Source organism: Cervus canadensis, chromosome 9, assembly GCF_019320065.1.
Source record: "Cervus canadensis isolate Bull #8, Minnesota chromosome 9, ASM1932006v1, whole genome shotgun sequence".
In the NCBI taxonomy this organism is placed as follows: domain Eukaryota; kingdom Metazoa; phylum Chordata; class Mammalia; order Artiodactyla; family Cervidae; genus Cervus; species Cervus canadensis.
This window is the reverse complement of record NC_057394.1, coordinates 60,502,356-60,525,923: the sequence shown is the minus strand read 5'-3', so window position 1 is coordinate 60,525,923 and position 23,568 is coordinate 60,502,356. Positions and strand designations below refer to the sequence as shown.

General features: G+C 39.1%; 1 protein-coding gene across 1 annotated transcript in view; it reads left to right on the top strand.

The window, feature by feature from the left end:
• VWA8 (von Willebrand factor A domain containing 8) overlaps window positions 1–23,568 on the top strand; it is a 367,922-nt gene that overhangs the window by 125,017 nt on the left and 219,337 nt on the right. Inside the window, exons 18-20 of the mRNA XM_043478154.1 lie at window positions 221–327; window positions 4,040–4,146; window positions 9,409–9,480. Coding sequence (XP_043334089.1) covers window positions 221–327; window positions 4,040–4,146; window positions 9,409–9,480 — 286 coding nt within the window. The remainder of the gene's footprint in view (window positions 1–220; window positions 328–4,039; window positions 4,147–9,408; window positions 9,481–23,568) is intronic.

Below are 23,568 nucleotides of genomic sequence, written 5' to 3'. Positions count from 1 at the left end.
AGCCACAATTAAACATTAGTTTTCCTTATTAAAGGAGATTTAATAAACATACTTCATCTTCATACATGCTTGAATTTTATTCTAAAGTATTTTATTATTAAGATTTCACAGATCAAGACAGATCATCCTTAATTGGTCATGTGTCTGTCTAAGTTTCAGAAGATATTTTGGAATCACAGAAAGCTTTGACTTTATCAATCCATCATTCCTACCCCACCAGGTTTTTACCAAGCCTTGCAAGGTCAGCATTAGAAAAAAATCTGGCAGATGCTGCAATAGAAATAAGTACTGATAATAGTCCGGAGTCTGATTTGGAGGATTACAAATGTAAGTATTTGAATTGTTTCTCTTTTAAGTGAATTACTAAACATTTGTATTATTTATTACGTGTGTGTGTGTGTATGAAAATTGCTCAGTTGTGTCCAACTCTTTACATCCCCATGGACTGTAGCCTGCCAGGCTCCTCTGTCCATGGAATTCTCCAGGCAAGAATACTGGAGAGGGTTGCTGTTGCCTTCTCCCTGGTATCTTCCCAACCCAGGAATCAAACCCAGGTATCCTGCATTGCAGCGGATTCTTTACCATCTGAGCTACATATTATTATATTAATAATAATGTAATAAATTATTATTATTATTTCAATTAAAAATGTTTTTGGTCTCCACCCATTTTGTTTCATGTATTGTGTTGAAGAATCTTTTATTTTAAAAAATGTTTCCTTTATTTCAGTGCATACCAGATGTAGGTCCTCCCCCAAGAGGTCACAATTGACATGAATATTAAAAGCTCAGATAATTCCTACTGTAAATAAACATGTAACTTTGTTTTACCTTTTATTTCAAGGGTCTTTCACCATAGGACCTAGTGTTCTGTTCTCTTTGCACAGCATTTACATTTTGGGGACCACCAGTGTCCTACAGGACATGTTTGGGAAACTGTCTAGGTTGATGTAGACTAAAATAATATTCTGAGTATCACTTCATGTCTTCTTACTCCTTTCATTTCTACCTGATTGTCTTTTATGCTACTTCTTTTCTGGATAACCATAAGTATAATTTGAGTTTGGGGGAGGTTTGGATCTTTCTGTAAAAGTACCCTGTTCTTCATTTAGAGCACAATGACAGGTTCTCGGCTTTTTGAGGGTCATTAACTGTCTTATAAAAATATCCAATGTGTGATCACTCTCTTAAAGGGACTTATTGTGACTTTCTTTGCAGTAGATGTTTTTAATAGTTGAAGATACATTGAAATGAGAACTTTATATTAAGGAGATAAGGTGATTTTTTTACAGTAAAATACAAACTCAACATACTAATGGATCTGGCTACAGAAATGCAGAGCCAACTCAGAGACAGAATAACTCTGGGACTTGGAGATTCATAACAGCACTTGATTGAATCCTTCAACATATTCCCCCCCCCCGACCACCCAAAAAAAAAGATTGCATCATTCAAATGATAGATTGTTTAGTCTTGGTAATAAGCCAGTGTTGGCAGTTCCCATCTAAGCCTTGTGTAGGAAGGAGATAAGGAAACTAAGAGGCTTTTGACTTATCTGGTCCCATTCATCTTTAATATCTTCTTTCTTGTAGAGAATTCCTGTAATTTATCCTCCTGTTCAGAGGATGAGGTTCACCAAACAGCCTTCTGATAAGGATTTGGCTTTCCATGCAAGTCTCCTTCTGAATAAAATGCTGATATGGAAACAATATATCATGTAGTCTATATGAAATTTTCAGTTTTCATTGCAATGTAATATATTACAGTTCTGGTTTTATATATCAATTTATCTATAGATTAAAATATGTGTCTTTAACATTCTCCTGGGAGTTGGGTGTGCCCTCTGTTGTAAGGATAAAATCAGATTTTGAGCCTACCGGACTGAGGACCTTGACAAATTTACCAAATTAATGCCATCCCGTGAGATTTCTTAGAAGACCGCTAGCCACCTTTCCACCAGGGAAGTACTACCATCACCATTCTCTGAGTGCCTTTCCCTTTTCTAGCTTGCGATTGTAGCAGTAAACATTGGCTGAGTTATTTAAATGTTCTTAAAGTCCTAAATCTACTGAATTGGTATCTTTCATAAACTAAGCCATAGATGGTGTCAAATGCTGTTTGAACCTGAAGTCGTGTGTCATCTCAGCATATGAGTATGTAGTAAACTCACTGCCACAGTCCTGGTCTTTCCCTTTACAGTTTTGTATGGGGTCTATTTCAGAGACCTGGTGGACTTCTGGTAGCTCAGACGGTAAAGCATCTGCCTGCAGTGCGGGAGACCCAGGTTCAATCCCTGGGTCGGGAAGATCTCCTGGAGAAGGAAATGGCAACCCACTCCAATATTCTTGCCAGGAAAATCCCATGGACGAAGGAGCCTGGTAGGCTACCGTCCGTGGGGTTGCAAAGAGTCGGACACGACTGAGCGACTTGACTTTCTTTCTTTCAGAGACCTGAAAGTAGTAAGTAAATAGTAAATTCTTGGCATGGCAGCTCATGGTTTTCTCCGCCAATAGAACTTTTGAATGAAAGGAAATGGCAGGGAGCATTGGAGGTAGAGGTCTACTGTGTTTTGGCAAATGTGTAGCACTCAGTGGTGATTAAACAGGCTGGGAGTGTAATTATTTTAACCTCAAAATTGTTCATGGTACTCCATAGAAGTAAATATTGGTTTCTCTCCTTGTCTTTCAAAATGCGCTAGCACAAAAATAGCCAATTTTTCATTTTAAAGAGAAGGGAGAAAAGATGGGACAGTTGCCTAAGACGTTGTAATTGTCTACCTGCTTGCTCAGGTATGTCCACAGGGTGAGATTTATTTGGAGATCACACTGCAGAAAGAACATCGTTGTGGTTGTCATTTAGTCACTAAGTCCTGTCTGACTCTTTGCCACCCTGTGGACTGTAGCCCACCAAGCTTCTCTGTCCCTGCGATCTCCCTGGCAAGAACACTGGAGTGGGTTGCCATTTCCTTCTCCAGGAGATTTTCCTGACCCAGGGTTCCCCTGTCTCCCTGCTTTGCAGATGGATTCTTTACCACTCAGCTACCTGGGAAGCCAGAAAGAACAGCATCCTATACTAAATTCTGTTTTTAGCTCTACCTATACTGGGTGATTTTAAGCTCTAGCTATAGCTGGGTGATTTTAAGCAAATTATTTAATTCATGTTCTTCTTAGCTTCCTCGTAACTCTTGTTGCCTTGTTAAGAAATTTACATGAAATCATGTGAGAAAACAATGAGCCGAAGCTGAGGTCTGGCACATGGAAGGTTCTCAATAAATAATAGCTTCTATTATGGTCAATATGACTACAACAACTAAAATTATTACGTTATTATCATGGGCCTTCAAATGTGTCATGTATTGAGTATGTGTATCTCCTTACCATAGAGAATTCATGTGAGATATGTCCCCTGACTTGAAGAAATTTGTAACTTAGTTTCATGGCTTTAAGGAGCTCATTTTCTGTTCTAGACCAACTATTTAAAGCAAATAGGGGACAATACAGTATAATCATCACAGAGCAACTGTAGCACCTGCGGTGCTTATTTGGAAATACAGATCTGGACCTTTCCTAAAACTAGTGGTTTGAAAGGTCTGGGGTCAGTTCATCTGTATTTTTGACTAGAGCTCTAGGGGATTCTTCTATGGGTTCTAGAAAAAGAAAATATATTCATGGTACTTCCGAATTTTCAAATGTATGTATTTTAGAGTCTCTGACCAAACAGCTCATAAAGGTGGCTTGACTGAGTTCTGGGTTTTTCCATCTCAATCTTATCTATATGTTGCTTGCTCCATATGTTGTTTTAAATAAAATTTTTAATATTTTGAAATATCGTCAGCCTTTTTGTAGAGCTTTTAAGATTTTTTTGCAAAGCTATGATGGTTTATTACTACCTTCAAGCTTATTTCTTTTAGATGTTAGATTAAAATTCCTTGATGAGCCTACAAAATGTTAAAGATGCTATATTGTATCCTGTTCAGGCTGGACTTGGCTTCTCTGAGGACAAGGCTACAAGTAATTCTCTTTCCTATGTGAAATGTTTAGGTGAAGTCTCTTCTGGATCTCTGAGGATTGGCGCGGTTAGTGCACCAATCTATAATGCCCACGAGAAAATGAAAGTGCCTGATGTTTTGTTCTATGACAACATCCAGGTAAGATCAGGAGTTTGCATTCATGGGTAAATAAATCACCTCTTACATTGTGGAAATTAACTCCAGTTCAAGTATAACTGATGTCTATGTTTGTAATCTGCTAAGTTTCATTTGGATGTTGCAGAATGAAGTGTTGAAACATCTTTTATTATTCCATTGTAAAGTTATAAATTCTTTCCAAAGTTACTTGAGAATGGAAAGAGTTGCTGCAATGATTAGAGTAATAAATTTATATGCACACATAACTATATTTTAAGTAAAATGAATATATTATTAAATTAAAAACAAAAAGCACTCATATTCATTCTCCTGCATTTTTGTTAGTTAAATCATTTCAAGTAATTGAAAGAAGGATGTGTCCTATGTATTCTTTTCCTCATGTTTCTTTCCTTTTTCTGAAAATGCCTAGTATTTTTCTATTCTTTACTTTTTAAAATCTTTTTTCAGTGGACCAGAGTAGACAAATTTCCACTTGTATATGGTGCTTCGACTAAGACACAGAAAGAAGTGTGTGCCCAGAAAGCTGTATTATAGATGTTCACTTTAATAAGAAATTTTTCAAGAGAAAATTATTCATAATATGAAAGGATTTTTTTCTTTTCCAGATTTTCTGTCATGTGGTCATGCATTTATTTTATAATATAAAACATACTTAAATATTTCTCTAATATATGGCCAGCAATTTGAATATATATTATAATCCCACATTTACAAATTATGTTTGAAGTAGTTCTTACCATTTTCTCTGTATTAAGGAATTAGAGAATTAAAGTAAATTATTTTTATCTGCCATTCCCCAATTCTGATTGTTGTCCTATGAGTACCATAATTTGTGTCCCTACATTATATTAACAATAAAAGGTATCTAGGCAAATTCTTCTTTCTCCATAAAAGTCTTGATTAAATATTTTTGAAGTCTGTCCAAATTATAATTACCCATGACATAGTGAAAGGCATAGCCTGGATTTGCTTTTTCTTTTTTTTTTTCATTCTATGGGCCATTAACTAACGTCAGTTTTATTTTTCTTCCAGAGCATTAATGCTCTTATACAAGCAGGGAACAAAAGAACAGAAAATAAGGTTACTTATAAGGCACAAAGGAATAAAGAATCTTGTCTGTCAAAGACCAAAACATGATTGTAAGGAAAATATTTTCAAGCATTTGTGCTACCACACTCTGTTCATGTAGTAGAAAGGAATGAATTAAAAAGAATCAGGAAACTTTGTCGTAAGTGACAATTTGAAAAACTCCATGGCAGCAAAGGTTGAAAAGACTCCCCCGCATGTAAGAATGCAGGAAATTCAGTAGCAGGGAGGGCCATTGTGCCCTTGAACACAGTGTCTGTTGCCATGGCGTTTGTGACATAGACGCTGAGGACCGCAGTGCTGCTGCGGGCTTTACACAGTGGCCCTGAGGGACTTCTGTAGCCTGCCTCCAAATGTGCCCTCTCTTCACAAAGCGTTATGAATTAACCGTTAATGAGAAGTTCTAGCTGTGCCAGTTCTCGGAACGATGACTTGATTAGGTTCAGTTCTATTGCTTGTGTTGCTATTGTCCCCTCTGTTGCACCTCACCTAGGAAGCAGTGTCTTCGGTGCCTCCTGAATATTCAGGTGCTTCCATACCTTCTTGTTCTGTGCCTGTGGTCTGCTTGCCACTCTGTGTTATAACTGATTTTTAAAACACTTTTTCCACACTACTAAGATAAAACCTTGTGCTGTGTTTTAATTTTGTATCTCTAGCACATTGCATAGTGCCTGGCACATAGTGACTATTGAGTAAATATGTGTTGAGTGAATTAATGAAAGAAGGAAAAAGATTTTGAATGTTCTTAATTAGGAGTATATTTTTATTATATCTCTCTTTAAGGAATATTTTACTTGCAGTAGTAAAGAGGAGAAATTGGAGGAGAGATTAATAGCCTCTTAAACCTAATGAGCTTTAGAGCTGAAAAAAAATTTTTTTTAAATGTCTGCCTTGTATCTATCCTTTTTCTAGGATATTATTGGATTGGCCAAACAGTTGGTTCAGATTTTTAAACCCAAACAAACTTTTTGACCAATCCAATATCAGAACACAGAGATTAAAGTACATATATACACAGTTCCAGGGCTCAAGTTGCCTGAATCTCACAAGGGGAAAAGCAAGCAAGTGCACGTGGTTACTATACAGTGTGATCGAAGTACACACAGGTTACTGTGGTAGCATTGATGAGGTGATGGTCCCAGATTGGAATGATCCTGGAAAATGAGTTCACTAGGTGAAGTTGAAAGACTCAGGCAGAGACACTAGCATTTCCAGAGACGTGGCTACATAAGAGTGGAGCTCATTTAGGAAGCTACATCTAATTCATTGTCGTGGCCAGAGGTGAGGTTTAAAATGGAAGAATGACAAGAAATGAGACTGATGAGTTAAAAGGTCATTTTATATGTGCCTTGCTAATGAAGGAACTGGGAAACTATTCAGAAGAAGTGAGAAAGCTGTTGAAAGCTTTGAGGAACATTTCTGCTTTTGCTAACTTTGCGTTCATTCTGTATCATTACCTGTGAGCTGGAACAGAGACAGAGAGGGACTAGTTAGGAGGCTGTGGCAGTAGTCCAGGTGGACTTAGGGAGGGTCTGAATGAAGACAGACACAGTGGGGACAGTGGAGAGGACACACTGTGGAGCCACATAGGAGCTAGGGAGAGCCGACGGAGCTTTCTGTCGGATGAAAGTCAGAGTCTCACTCACGGAGCACGCAGTCTGCTCGGAAAGCCCACAGAAGAGGAAAGAGGAAATGATTCTCCACTGTGCCCATGATTGGACCACACAGTGGGACAGTGATGGGGGATGAGCTTGAGACTAAATCAAAAAGATAAAGAGTAATCCTTGTTCCGAAGGTATTAGTCATTTAAAGAATTTTGGGGGAGAAAAAAACTGACATGATTGTGAACAGAGAAATGACTGTCAGTACCATGGAACATATATTGACTCAAGGAGACACTGAAGTTTGAGATGCCACATTGGTTGGTAAAAATCTAGGCCAGAGATAAGAAAGGGAAAAAAAAAATTAGATGAAAGCTATGGGAATGGGAAAAAAAAAAAAAAAGGATAGATACAGTAAATTTGAGGTGGCTGGATAGCTTAGATTTGGCTTTTGCTAAGGGCCAACTGAGTTGGGCAGGAAGATGGTGATGATTGGGTCAGGTTGTAGAAAATGATGCTATTAATTGGGATTAAAAATACAGGCTAAAGAATGAAGCTGTGGAGAAAGGAATGAGCCAAGTTTTGGGTGAATTAAGTTCTAGGAGACTGGGAAACAGCCAAGTATAATTCAATATTTGCTCAGAAATGTGGGGCTGGAGTCAAGAAGAAAGGTCTTGCTGTTGAAGATCAGTGTAAAGTTAGTGGTTGAAGCCATGGAATGGATGAGTGGGTTTAGGGAGAGTAGGGTCGGCAGTGACTCTTCCAGCACTGAGGTGCATGTTGCCCTCCTTCCCCCTTTAGATGGGTGCCCACGTACAAGAAGGCTTAACCTGGTCTGCCCTATCCCGTGATTCCCAGGAAAGCAGGTAACAAGGTAGTGAAAGAGAACAGAAAAAGGAAGATAATCGGTACTTAAGTAATTGCTGCAAAAAGAAGATACAACCCAAAACACCACGGAGAGACATGTCAGAGAAGCAGGAGGGAATCAGGAGAGGAGACTGAAGAATTCGTCTGTGGTACCGAGGGGGCTGGGAGGTTAAGAGAAGAATTGTGTAGGCGTGATCTTAGCCTCAGCTGTTTGTTGACTTGAATAATCTAGTTAGGTGTAATCAGGGCAAAAAGCAGGAAGACATGAGAAAAGTAAAGAAGACGACGACTATCGTTTGGATTATTAGTCAGTATTCACATTGCTTTTTTACCTGCTATCTAGGTGTTTGTGCCAACTTTTCTATTTTTCATGGAGATTAGCCCAGGTATTTCTGGAAGAACTTAATGTTTTCTGGAAATGGGCACTGATTGTTCATCTCAGGTAGACGGAAGAGTTCTGCAGACCAAATTATCACCAGAACCCAAATTAGAAGCCAAATGTTGGAAGTCTCCCCTTTAACTTGGGTAGCCATGTACCCTCGTTTGCTCAGAGTAGTCCCTGTTTATATTTGTTGTCCCAGCGTAATTATTAATAACATCTTATTTTATTCTAAAAAGTACTCTAGAATGAACAAAATAGCTGACACTACTTCAAGCCTCATTAAAACTCCAGTTCCACGGTTTATCCAAAAGCATTTTTAAAAAATTAAAATTACCAAGATAAACATTAAGGAAAACTTGTCTGTTCTTGAAGGAGGGGGAAAGCTTTCTAAGTTTTTCTAGAAACTCTGAAAGAAAATATTGGTATTGCTTAACGTGAGAAGTATTTTAGATGTGGAAAAAAAATCACAAACCAAGTTTAAAAAAAAGAGTTGCAAACAAGAAAACTACAGCATTTATAAGATGCAAAAGGTTAAGTTGCCTTTTTCGCAAATAGAGAACTTCAATAACTTTAGTGCTTTGAGGCCATTATTGTTTTGATACAGAAAACCAAGAGGAAATAGGAATATCAATCGTTCCAGGCTGTAGTTCTCCCTTTAATCCTGGATGAGCCTTTTTGACCTACTTACGATTGTCCTATTTTTCAAGATACAAAAGAGCAATGTAATTTCCTCTGTGACTACTGTGAACAACTTTAATCTTACTCTTATTATATTGTGTCATGATTTGAACTTAAAAATATGAAAAATTTTTAAAAATATATAATTTTTTGAAGTATAGTTGCTGACATTTTTAATTCTAAACCTACACATATACTTTGAAAGTCATAGTTAAGAAGTCAATGTAAGATTTTCCATGAAATCTCCAATTGTTTTAGAAAGCCTTTGTATATTTACATTAGTAAGTATTAATTTAAATATCACATTAAATTATAAGCCAACTCTCCTTAGTACAATAGCTGAAAAATATTTGAGTCACATTATAAAAACTCTTTGAAATATGTATTGGTCAGTGGTTGATTCTTGCTAAGGTGGACCATTTCAGGTTTTCAATATCAGTGACCCAATTGGTTATATAACTTATTTTTGACCACAGCATGCATTTTAATTTTTTAGCATGTTCAAATTGAGTATTGTCTATTATGATAGATGTTTTACTTTTTTTGAAGATATCTTTATAGCTGTTAGCTTTCTTATTTCACCTTGATTATGCAAAATCAATTAACAATTAACAAAAACAATTAACCTCTAGTCATTTTTTCCTCTAGCACATGATAGTGATGGAAGATATGCTCAAAGACTTTCTTCTTGGAGAACACCTATTATTGGTTGGAAACCAGGTAAGTTATGGCTGAAACCAGGTACTAATGAATACTAATGAAACCAGGTACTAATAATAATATGGTTTAAAAGCCATATATTCCTTCTGCTTGATGGAATAAATTTTCAAAAATGATTTTTTTCCCCCAGCTAAATGACTGTTTGAAATAAAAAAATAGAGTCTTCTACCTTCTAAACTTTAGAATTACCTCAGGGCTTAAATCACGACCTCCCACCTGCCCCATTCAATCTTCCATCAATTCTTATCCATTCTGCCTTATAAATATCTTCTTTCTGATACCTATCACCCAGCCCAGCTCACCATCATCTATCACTTGGATTACAGAAGTGGTTTCCTAATACAGTTTCACCCAACCTTACACCCACTGTGATCTACTTTTCACTCTGCAGCCAGATGGATACTTGAGAAACTAAAATCTGAGTCTTTTTTTTTTTTTTGCTTAAGTCGTGTTCCCCATTGCCTCCCCACTCCCCATACTAGTCTTTAGTATGGCTTAGAGTGTCCCACAGGAGCAGCCCCTGCCCACCTACCCAGTCCTAAGGTTTGGCTCCTTCCTTTCTTGAATTTGGTGTTAGCTTGAGCCACACTGAGGGCTTCCCAGGTGGCTCAGGGCTAAAGAATCCGCCTGCCAATGCAGGAGACCTGGGTTCAGTCTCAGGGTTAGGAAGAGCCCCTGGAGGAGGAAATGGTAACCCACTCCATTATCCTTGCCTGGGAAATCCCATGGACAGAGAAGCCTGGCAGGCCACAGTCCATGGGGTCACATAGAGTCGGACGCGACTGAACCACTGACCTCGATGCACCACTCTGAACGTCCTTCAGTCCTGATCTCCACTCTGGTCCTTGAAGCACGCTCTTCTCTCTGCCTGGAGCACTCACCATGCCCTTCCCACACCCCTTTTCTCTCACTCTGGAGGTGTTCCCTTGTCCTGGCTGAGTTAGACTTCCCCTGTTCTGCATAACTTCCTTCCGTTTCCGCGTCATCACACTCGTCATGTGTCACTGTGTCCACACGTAGGACGACCGTCCTCCCAGCTTGTCTGTGTCCTCCTCAAGGTCAGGGACCTGGTTCTCGCTCATCTCTGTGTCCTTCTTTCCTGGTACAGTGCTCGCGGCCAAGTAGCAGATGCTGAGTACGTGTCTATGGAGGGATGGATGGCATTTTATTCTAATATCTAGAGGTTTCTGAAAATCTTCCTCAATGGCATTACCAAACTCAGAGTGAACAGCACCTTTGGTTTTTAAAATTAGTTTAAAATTAAGGATGACAAGCTTTCAAAAGAAGTTTGGTCTTTCTTTCTGTTTTTTAACTTATAAAAACAATACGTATTCTTTAGTGCCTCAAACTTGATTTTTTTTTTACTAAAAATGGGCCAATTGAGCATTTTTTGTTTTTTTAATAAAAATAAAAATGGGCCAGTTGGGCTGTTTACTGGTCGAGTTCACAGACTTGGCAGTTAGCTGGCTAGAGGTCCAATCGCAACTCTTTTACAGATGGCTGTGACTTTGGGCACATTGCTGATCTCACTCAGGCCCAGTTTCCTCATACCTAATCTAGGAATACAAATCGTGTGCACTCTATTGGGCTAATGTAAGGATCACATGAGATAATGCATGGGCTCACCAAGCCTGGCTCATGATAGGTGCTCAGTTACAATGAAATCTGTGGGTCACTGTGTTGTTGAAAAGGCCTTTAATACTCAGTTTCACTTTTTTTTTCTAAGCAAGAATTAAACAGTGAGCAGTAAAATATTCACAGTCTTCTCGTTCACTGTTTAGAAAGTCCTACCTACTTTTACTTAGTGAAAAATAATTTTTTCCTGATGAGTCTATGTACCAGAGTGGGAGGATGAGGATCAGTTAATAATCCGACACCCAGGCCTTGATACTGAGGCCCAGGAGGTCAGGTTCTCAACCGGCTCTGAACAATCATGACTCTCCTCTCACTTTGCAAAATGGTGACTTGATAGCCCAGTGTACCTCACAAACTCTTTATAAGTTGTTAAACTCTGGTATACTCAATGCACTCTCTTCCGATCTTCTGTGGTTACCTGAATTGCCTTAGACACAGTCTGCTGGCATCTCAACAGCTGCAGACCAAGAATACACAGAGCTGGCGGTTGAGGAATAATTTTTGCTAAGGTGCAGACTTTCAAAAGGAAGGTCCCTAGAGATCACGCTGTGATGTTCAAGCAGCTTTGAAATATCCCAGCTGATACTGATGTCCTGGGGTTTAGTGGGTAGAATACAGTAAGAGTTTCCAGGTAAAGGCAGAGTTTACAATTGAGTTGGATAATAGAGTCAGGGTTTCACAAGAGTTGTCTAGGTTGAAAGGTTGAAGTTAGAGCTAGCCAGTAACCAGAGAGACAGGGAGAGCATTCTACTCTCTGGGGGACTGGGGAGAGCTATAGGGGGCTTCCCCGGTGGCTCAGATGGTAAAGAACCCACAATGTCAGAGACCTGGGTTCGATCCCTGGATTGGGAGGATTCCCTTGGAGAAGGGCATGGCAACCCATTTCAGTATTCTTGCCTGGAGAATCCCCATGGACAGAGGAGTCTGGCAGGCTACAGGCCATGGGGTCGCAAAGAGTCAGACAGGACTAAGTACAACACAGCACATATAGGGTGAAGACAGAGTTGGAGCCAAGGATTGCCTCTTGATAAGTTAAAAAGAGACTATGAAAGTGCTTTGAAGTCACCCTAGAGTGCTATACGAACATTGGTGTGAAACCGTGTATGTTGCCTCTGGTCTGTGTCTGTGTGTGTGTGAATGTGCATAGTCACGTTCGATTCTTTGTGACCCCGGAGCATGGAGCCTGCCTCTATCCATGGAACTTTCCAGGCAAGAACACTAGAGTGGGTTGCCATTTCCTACTCCAGGGGATCTTCCCAACCTGGGATCGAACTCACATCTCTTGGATCTCCTGCATTGACAGGCAGATTCTTTATGACTGTTGCCACCTGTTTCTAGTCCCAAGGAAAAGAATGAGGCCCAAAGGGCTGGGCTTTGGGTGGAGGGGAGAGCGGCTCCCCCTCTACACGTGCACGGGTGAGCCCGGCGTCAGCGAGGATGGAGATCCTACTGCGCTTCGTTGCCGAGAGTCGGCAAAGGAACCTCTGGGAAGACCCTGCTGAAACCCTCCGGAGATGCCAAGCAGGAGGCAGGATATCGCACCAGCCTCTCAATCAGCACTGTTGTCAGCAGATCACAGTCTCTCCCCTGCTTTTACTGTAGGCTGTCACCCTCCACTTTGGAGAAAGAGAAATGTTGACAAACAGAGATTGCCTTCATTAGAAATTTGCTACACTAACCATCCTTTCTCGTGTCAGAAGGGTCCTTTATTCTCTCATTATAGGCCTCTAAGGTGATCAGTGTCATACAATGATACCAGTGTTGCAGGGACTTTTCATTAGATTTTATAAGTAAATTCTGCTACCTGTGTCCATGAAACCATCTAGTGAAAAACTAAGTCTCTCGGGCTGTCATTTGATATCTTCCTTTGTCTAATCTCACTCCACTTGCAGTCTGGTGTCTCATTTCTCCCCTGAACATCACGTCCTCAGATTTTAACACACTCTTTTCCAAATACCTTCTTGTTAGTTGCTCAGTCATGTCCGACTCTTTGCGACCACATGGACCGTAGCCCATCAGGCTCCTCTGTCCTTGGGATTTTCCAGGCTAGAACACTGGAGTGGGTTGCCATTTCCTACTCCAAGAGATCCTGACTCAGGGATCGAACCCGTGTCTCTTAATCTCCTGCGTTGGCAGACGGATTCTTTACCCCTGAGCCACCAGGGAAGCCCAAATACCTTCTTATCAGGGTTTTTATATTTCAGTGTTTGATCTTCACCAGTCTGCTCTCTTCTTTCCACCATCTTTGCCTGTTCAAATCCTCCCCGTCTCAGAGGGCAGTGTGGTATCATGGAAAAGCAGAACGCTGGGAATCCAGAGGTCTGCCTTCCTGTGCAGACTGTTCGTCTCTGTGTGTAGTATTGGGTTCATTGCTCCCTCCTTAAAGGGCTTTGTCTTTTTTCGTTTCTTTCTCTTTCTTATCTGTAAAATGATAGGACTGGAACGGGTGTTTTCTATGGTCCCTCTGGCTGTAATATTCTGTAATATACTTTTTTAATAAAGTCTTCCTGAACACTTCAGGCTGAAGGTTTGGGTCATTCTCTGAATTGTTACAGCGGGCCATGTAGATTTCTTTTGACTTCTGTTGGACTTATGCGTCCACCTGCCATCTCTCCTGAAAAGAGAGAGCCCCTTGAGAAGAGTCTTACTTATTTTTGTGTCCTCCCTGATGTCTTGCACATAATAGACATTTAACAAATATACTTTAGAGGACTGCCTAGAATAAATTTCTGCTGAGTAGGCAAAATGATTTAGAAGTGATTTGAACTTAAAATTTAGGCTTTCTTGGATTATTTTCAGGAAATTCTAAAACCAACTGACTAAACTTCTTATTCAGTAAACTTGCACCTGTTTAACGAAGGAAACGATGAATAAGATAGAATCTAGGGAGTGAGAGAAAATACTTTCGTGGCCTATATAGCTGGGTGTGATTATGTACTGATGGGATCAGGTCAGAGACTGACAGCATTATCACTAGGACAGAATATTGAAACGCTAACTATTTAATTTTTTCTAATAATGATTAAGTGCTAAGTAGTATTTAGCTAGTTAAATGAGACACAACTTTGCACATGTGTACACTTGCCAGGTCAACAAGTGAAAACTGGACATTTTATGGTAGCTGGTTAAAACCTCAATAGAACTTTTTGAATATTTTAGTCAACTTCAGTAACTTCCAAACTTGTTTTCATAAAGTAACATCTGTGTTAAGATATGGGGAAGATTCTATGGTTAGACTTTTATCTTTTCCTTTGTTGAGGTATAACTGACAAGAAAAATTACAATATATTTAAAGTGTACAACATGATGATTTGATATATTGGGTTTGCCAAAAAGTTCGTTTGGGTTTTCTCATAACATCTGTTTTTAAATTGATTAATTTATTTTAATTGGAGGATAATTGCTTTACAATATTGTGGTGGTTTTTGCCATGCATCGACGTGAATCAGCCACAGGTGCACGTGTCCCCCATCCTGCACCCCCCTCCCACCTTCCTTCCCACCCCATCCCTCTGGGTTGTCCCAGAGCACAGGCTTTGGGAGCCCTGCTTTATGCATTGAACTTGGCACTGGTCACCTGCTTTACGTATGATAATACACATGTTTCTTACAGATACCTATACGTTGTGAAAAAATCTCTCCTACTGAGTTATATACTGCATTCATGACGTCATGTATTTACCTTTTTATTTATATATTTATTTGGTGAGAACATGTAAGTTTTACTGTCTTAGCAAATTTCAATTATATAGCACAATGTTTCTAACTGTAGTCACTGTGTTGTACCATTAGATCCTCAGAATTTATTCATCTTCTATGTGAAAGTCTGTACCCCTTTACCAACCTTCCCCTATTTCCTCCACTGCCCAGACCCTGGCAATCACTTTTCTACTCTATCTTTGACAAAGCAGGCAAAAATGTACAATGGAGAAAAGACAGTCTCTTTAACAAGTGGTTCTGGGGAAACTGGTCAATCACCTGTAAAAGAATGAAACTAGAACACTTTCTAATGCCATACACAAAAATAAGCTCAAAATGGATTAAAGATCTAAATGTAAGACCAGAAACTATAAAACTCTTAGCGGAAAACATAGGCAGAACACTTTCTGACATAAACCACAGCAAGATCCTCTATGATCCACCTCTCAGAGTAGTGGAAATAAAAACAAAAATAAACAAATGGGACTTAATTAAACTTAAAAGCTTTTGCACCACAAAGGAAACTATAAGCAAGGTGAAAAGGCAGCCTTCAGAATGGGAGAAAATAATAGCAAATGAAGCAACAAAGAATTAATCTCAAATACATACAAGCAGCTGTTGCAGCTCAATACCAGAAAAATAAATGACCCAATCAAAAAATGGGCCAAAGAACTAAACAGACATTTCTCCAAAGAAGACATACAGATGGCTAACAAACACATGAAAAGATGCTCAACATCACTCATTATCAGAGAAATGCAAATCAAAACCACAATGAGGTACCATCTCACACCAGTCAGAATGGCTGCCATCAAAAAGTCTACAAGCAATAAATGCTGGAGAGGGTGTGGAGAAAAGGAACCTTCTTACAGTGTTGGTGGGAATGCAAACTAAAACAGCCACTATGGAGAACAGTGTGGAGATTCCTTAAAAAACTGGAACTAGAACTGCCATACAACCCAGCAAGCCCACTGCTGTGCGTACACACCGAGGAAACCAGAGTTGAAAGAGACATGTGTACCCCAATGTTCATTGCAGCACTGTTTACAACAGATAGGACATGGAAGCAACCTAGATGTCCATCAGCAGATGAATGGAAAAGGAAGTTGTGGTACATATAAAAAATGGAATATTATTCAGCTATAAAAAAAGAACACATTTGAGTCAGTTCTAATAAGGTGGATGAAACTGGAGCCTTTTATACAGAGTGAAGTAAGCCAGAAAGAGAAACACCAATAAAGTATATTAATGCATATATATGGAATTTAGAAAGATGGTAACGACCACTCTACATGCAAGACAGCAAAAGAGGCACAGATGTAAAGAACATACTTTGGGATTTTGTGGGAGAAGGTGAAGGTGGGGCGATATGAGAGAATAGCATTGAAACATGTATCTTATCATATGTAAAATAGTTGACCAGTGCAAATTCATGCAGTGCATGAAGCAGGGCACCCAAAGCTGGTGCTCTGGACAACCCAGAGGGATGGGGTGGGGAGGGAGGTTGGAGCGGGGTTCAGGATGGTGGGACACATGTACACCCGTGGCTGATTCATGTCAATATATGGCAAAAACCACCACAATATTGTAAAGTAATTAGCTGCCAATTTAAATAAATTAATTTTAAAAAAGATTGCACTATAAATGATGCCATGCAGTATTTGTCTTTGTCTGTCTTATTTTGCTTAGCATAATGCCCACCAGGCTCATTACTATTAAGACTCTTAGTTGCTTCCGTCTGGTGTGTATGGGAGAGAAGAGAGCCCCCTGTAGTATTTGTTGGCGAATGTGGAGCAGGCACCCCACAGAGGCGCACTTTTCTGAGAACCAGTGTGGAGTTACTTGTTCTCCTCCCCTGTGCTTTCTTCAGAGTCCTGATCATCTGGGGGATTCCTTCTTCAGGAATGTGTACTTCTGCAGTTGCAGTCACTCAGGTGTTTCATAAGTACCTTTCCAAATGCCCTGCTTTATTTATTAGTGGTACTTATGTACCTCTCTTAATATCTTATGCACCTTCTCGCCTGCATCCTTTACCAACCTTGTGAACCAAAACAATGAAAACAGAAAAAGACAGGCAGGCAGAGCTACAACTGGTAGGTTAAGAATGACTGACACTCAGCTCTCATGGGGTGGTGTCACTGGTGTTTGCACTCAAATGCAGAGTGACAGCCATCTGGGAAAATGCCTGTTTTGATGACATGATTTAGTCTGAAACTAAGTAAACCATTTTTAGTAGTTGGTCAGGCTCCTTTTTCACTCTTGCTCTTTTTGAATCATTACATGCTGTGCTGTGCTTAGTCACTCAGTCATGTCTGACTCTTTGTGACCCCGTGGACTGTAGCCCACCGGGCTCCTCTGTCCATGGGATTCTCTAAGCAGGAATACTGGAGTGGGTTGCCATTCCCTCCTCCAGAGGATCTTCCCAACCCAAGGATCGAACCACGTCTCCTGCATTGCAGGCAGATTTCTTACTCTCTGAGCCATCAGGGAAGCCCAAGAATACTGGAGTGGGTAGCCTATCCCTTCTCCAGGAGATTTTCCCAACCCAGGAATTGAACTGGGGTGAAACATTACGTGATGACTACTCAAAAAGCAAAAAAGTTAATTAGAATCAAAGCTTTGGGCATTAAATATTGACAGAGAAGCCAGCAGTGAGTTGATATACAAATACAATAAAATGTAATGAATGCTATTAATACAAGCTGTCTAAACATAGATACCGTCTACCCAGCCTTCTGTTTTGCAAATTAGAAACTGGCTGAAGTTCATGAAAGAAACTTTTCAGTAGTTGAAGTTGTCAATTTAATGTTGCTTTGAAAGATCGCTGTTACTTGTAGCAACTTTTATTGTGAGGAAATTAAATGGAGTAAATGTTGATTTTGAGGTATCTCAATGTTTATCATCTTTATTAAGCCAAATCCTATCTTTTCTTTCCATGTATTACTATCTTTTCTAAGAATCTATGACATTAGATGAGTTTTCCTAACTGTTGGGAAGCTAAAAACAAGTCTATAAACATCACTTATCATAGCAACATAAAGTAGGCCCCATTTTCTTTTGGTGAAATAAAATTGATTTTATCTTTTCAACTTTCTGTGTGGGATTTTTTTTGAAACAGTCCATCAGCTTTCCAGTAAAAGAAGCAGAATTGCTGCCTGTCAGCCAAAAGGGATAGGATACCCTGAAATTACATGTTTCATGGTCCCTTAGTATACAATGCTCCATATTGTAGATCTTTGTTAGCATGCACTGTATGCATTATTTTCTACTTACTATAATTATAACGTTACATATACCTTTCATGCAATTAGTTTCATGCTGGCTTTTTGAAAAAATCATAATATGACTTTCTATTTATTTCAGCTTTCCTGACGGTAAAAAAGAGAAATAGCTATTTACTTTCAAGTCAGTGATGCTTTTATCATCACAGCTCTCTTCAAGAATAAGCTTTCTACATAGAGAATGGACTTATGGGCATGGGGAGAGGGGAGAAGAGGGTGAGATGTGTGGAGAGAGTAACAGGGAAACTTACATTACCATATGTAAAATAGATAGCCAACCGGAATATGCTGTCTGGCTCAGGGAACTCAAACAGGGGCTCTGTATCAACCTAGAGGTGTGGGATGGGGAGGGAGATGGGAGGGAGTTTCAGCAGGGAGGGGATGTATGCATGCCTATGGCTGATTCATGTTGAGATTTGGCAGAAAACAACAAAATTCTGTAAAGCAATTATCCTTCAATTAATAAATTAAAATAGAAAAAAAGAATAAGCTTTCTTCCTCCCCATATATTACTTTCTTTTGGTTTATAGAGCTTTATTATATTTGAAATACCAAGTATTTTTGGTGAATTTTTTGGGTTATAGATTCAGCTGATAGGTGCATAATTTTTTTGTTGTTTAAAAACTCCTTAAGAATAAACTGGGACTTCTCTGGCGGTCCAGTGGTTAAGACTCTGTGCTTCCACTGCAGGGGCCACGAGGTCGATCCCTGCTTGGGGAGCTTAGATCCCCATGCCACACGGCCTGGTCAGAATAAATAAATAACCTTCTGTTTCTGAATAAGGACACTTGAGTTTTGAGAGGCAGTTGCACTTTATCAGATATTTGAAGGAAGAAATAGTTCAGTAATGCAGTGTTCTAAAATGCTTAGGTACCCCCGTTATATAAGAATTGTTTTAAAAATATATAGTGTTTGTTTTAAGAAGTGAAAGTTTAATCATCTGCATATAGTAATATTTTCTCATTTGCGATGTTAAACAAATTGCAAAGCAAATCATCAGAATTTAATTTGTATTTAATGAGACACAGTTAATAATTCACAATTACTTCTAGGTGAATATAGTCCAATAATGTGCTAGATTTGTCAACCTTTTTTTTTCCCCCTTTTTAAGTGCTATTTAAATAATAGCACTCTGGTGAAATTTTTATACTCAGGCTCTGCTTGTATTCCAGAGTCTATATTTTTTACCTTTACCAAAATTCTAATATATTGTATTTTCCTTATCAAACAAAAAGTGAGCTCCTGGCTGATTTTCCTAGGAGATGCCTTCTCAGTCTCTGACTTTCATGTGCTTTGGGTTTCTAGAGTACTGATTCTGTAGGTACTTTTTACAATTCCATGGCACTTTCTAATCTATCAACACTGAGATCAATCTTAGCATCTCTTAATTTTATTTTCCTCCTGAAAGCTGAAAGTGGCTCCCCTTGCCTCTCGGATAAAATCTCTTTCAAAGAGAAACCCTCGAAAAAACCTATGACCTGTCTCCAAACCTCTTTTGCAGTTCTGGTTCTTCCAAGTCAGAGTTTCTTACCCTTCCTGAGTACACAGTGGGCTTCCCAGGTGGTGCTAGTGGTAAAGAACCCGCCTGCCAGTGCAGGAGACGTAAGAGATGCGGGTTTGATCCCTGAGTCAGGAAGATCCCCTGGAGGGGGGCATGGCAACCCACTCCAGTATTCATCCCATGGACAGAGGAGCTTGGCGGGCCACAGTCCACAGGGTTTCAGAGCCAGACACGACTGAAGCCACTTAGCACGCACGCAAGTCCACGATGCCCTCCTAGTCTCCCAGCCATTTTATGTATGTTTTGCTTCATGTGAGCTTCTTCCTCTCATCTTTCCCTGTGAAAATCCTGCAGTTTTCAAGAGCTCAGATTTTTTTCCTCTAGGAAGCTTGTCTTAGTCTCCCCCAAATAGAAATAATCTTGTTTTCCTCGGAACATTTATAGTATTTTATCAGTGTTTAATTCATTCTTCTCTTAAAGTTGTTTTGATTTTTAAATTTCATCTATAATTCAATTACAAGTTTCTTATGAACAAGGATTAAAAATGGTAATAATTGTATGTTTTACAATTTCCAATATACTTTTTTTTTCCCAATATACTTTTAAGAATCATTTCATGTAGTTCTATGGAAACCCTTTGAGATAAATATTTTTGTTTTCCATACTTGACAAATAGACTGAAACTCAAAAAGTGTGAATATCTGCTCAAGATCACATAGCTAGTTAATGGCTGAGTTAGGACCCAGACCTCCCAAGCTCATGCTTTTTCTCCACCATACCACACTAATTCTTGGATTTCCCAGGTGGCCCTCATGATAAAGAATGTACCCGCCAATGCAGAAGACATACGAGATGTGGATCCGATCCCTGGGTCCGGAGGATCCCCTGGAGTAGGAAATGGCAGTCCACTCCAGTATACTTGCCTGGAGAATCCCATGGTTAGAGGAGCCTGGTGAGCTTCAGCCCATAGGGTTGCAAAGAGTTGGACACGAGTGAAGCGACTTAGCGCCCGCGCACACTAGTTCTTGTACCAGTAATACAGCCTCAATAGCAACGACAATAATAATGTGTAATAGCTAACTCACGTTCTGTGCTTATAACAGGCCAGGAGCTATGCTTTACATACAGAGTTCAGGGCATTTTGAATTTTTCTATTATGAAATTGTAAAATATATTCTATACAAAGTAGAGTATATAATGACCTCCTTTGTCCCCATAACTTTGTTTCAACGATTATCAGAATTTTGTTCATCTTGTTTCAATCTGTGTTGAACATATTATCTGTATGTTGCCTTTTAAAAGACCATACCTTTACATAATGCATTTCTGTTATCCTGTCTTAGTTTTTATCTCTTACACAACCACAATCTGATTACTACACCTAACAAACTAATAATAACCCCTTAATGTACACTGATGCCCTGCAGTCCGTTTTCCTCAGTTCTCCCCAGTGTCCCTTTACAGTTGGTTTGTCTCCATCAGCACCCAAGCAAGAGTGAACACTGGGTTCAGTTGATGTACCTCCTCAGTCCCTTTGAAGGTTGAAAGATACGTTCTCCTATTCTCTTTATCCTGAGAGATACTGACCCACTTCCATGAATATAAACATTTTATCAAAATTATACCAATATTGATGAACTTACAGTGAGGAAGTATTTTCTAAAGTAAATTTCATCAACCCAATTTAACTTCTTGATTAATTTACCATAATGCGATGAAACCATATTCATTTCTTCCAGACTGGAAATTTCTGTCTTAATTACTTCCCAACAATTAAAAAAATTGTTTTTTTCCCCTGAATTTTCATAGCATTTAATTTTGAAATCTTTTATACACTATGAAAATCAGTAAGCATATATTTAATACTGACTAAGGAGGACACTATACACATTGTTACTACATAATTCCATATAATCCTTTGTATCTCATACCATCTGTTAATTAGAGGCTTATAATGAACAGATTTAGTTTTTTCCTGGTATAGGCTTAGTAAATGTTTGTTGAATTATTTAATATTGAGATACTGTGAATATTTTATTGCCAAAATTAAAGAATGTGTGGATTTTGTTAATTAATCATCTGAACTGAGCAGTGGCAGATTGCTGCTGTGTAACATCAGAAATACACCATGTTGCTATGCCGGAATAATTGTCTAATGTCTATAGATGGACAGAACAGTTTGTCCAGACTTCTGCCCGCCTGTGTCCCCAGCTGGTAGTGGCAGCAGGGAATTTGATAACAAAGTGTGCCGTGTTTCTTGTAGCTACAGTGGCTTAGGAGTCCCAAGGCTATAAAATATTTGGTTTCATCAAGCATAATGATATCTTTATTTGATATCATATTATTTTGTGTCCCTTCTGAAACCTCTTGCTATGAAGTTGCCTAAAGTACAATATGGAAATTCTTTGCCATGCTGCACACTCTCTCTTGCTGTTGTTCAGTCACTAAGACGTGTCTGACTCCTTTATGGCACCAGGGACTGTAGCCCGCCAGGCTTCTCTGCCCATGGGATTTCCGGGCAAGAATACTGGAGTGGGTTGCCATTTCCTCCTCCAGGGGCTCTTCCCATCACAGGGATCGAACCAGTGTCTCCTGCATTGGCAGGCCGGTTCTTTACCACTGAGCCTCCAGGGAAGCCCGCGTGTTCTGTTTGATCTTCAGTTTATCCATCCAGTGTTTCTTAGTGAGTGTTTTTCTTGCCTTTGTTCTGAATCTGTATATTGCTCTTGTAAGCACGTTGATTTCTTCCCCACCCCCCCACAGTATTTGTTTTGGCTGCTTTGGTTATACCAAGTGACCAAACTACCAAAGAGTCTAACCTTGCCATTTACAGCAGCACATTATTTCAAAGGGAAATTTCAAGGATGTGGATTTTATTATTCCTGTTTGAAAAGGAGCTTTTGACTTTGCCAGGAAGCTTTATCAGTGTGTTTTAAAGCCATGCAAACTAGTAGTACAATTAAAAAAGGTGTGTTGTTTTGCCTGACTTTCGGGTACTGTTTCTGGATCTGTTACAGGGAACCTGTTTATGCACATGTTTGGAACTGTTTACTATGCAGTTTATTTATTTATTTATTTTTTTACTATGCAGTTTAATTATTTTTTCTGGATACATAAATAATGTATGTTCACTGAGAGAATTTGGAAAATAAGAAATTTCTAGTGATTCCTAAAGCAGGGACCTCTCACTGTGTTATTGGATTAAGAACTGTTAGAATAAGATCGTGTTTGGAGATTTGCTTGTCTAGGCCCTCTTTATTCAGATGAATGAAGATGGTGGTATAAATCTCTACCTGAGACAGATTAAGGAGGATTGACTGTCTGAGTCTCCCAACTGCTTGTATAGTAAGTATATTTTCAGGCATTTTAGACAAAGGATTAAAAGTTTCAACATTTGATGAAAACTCTATGGTTATTTTTAAAAAGCAATTTATTTCTCCTGATGCTACTATAATACTAGCTTTTTAGTTGTTATGTTTGACTGCAATTGGTATTTGTTGATAACATTCATACAGTTAGTGTTTCTAAGGAAAATTAGGACTGTATGAAAAAAATCTTTAAATTTCATACAAATGGAGCCAAGTCTATGGAAGTTACTGAAGAATTAGGAGGAACTGGAGGGAAGGCCAGAAGTTAAGACGCTTCAGAGAGCACTTGGCAAGCTGAGCACTAGCCATGGCAAGCAATCACTTGGAGACCACTTTAAAAATTCCTGCAGAAGAAAGAAAAATTGACTTCCTCATCTTCTCCCTTCTGAACCTTTCATACAGGGAGTTCCTGGATACATGTTTTAGGCTGTTTTATAATCTTTGAGTAACTGATTTATGACTCCATGACTTTAGAATAATAAACTTTCATGTAAAGCAATTCAGGGAGACTACCTCCTGACATTCTGTTTTGCAATATAGTGAAGCAGAGAACAGCCCCCTCTTTTAAGTCAGAGTGAATTTGCCTTTAAAATCCCATTGTTTGC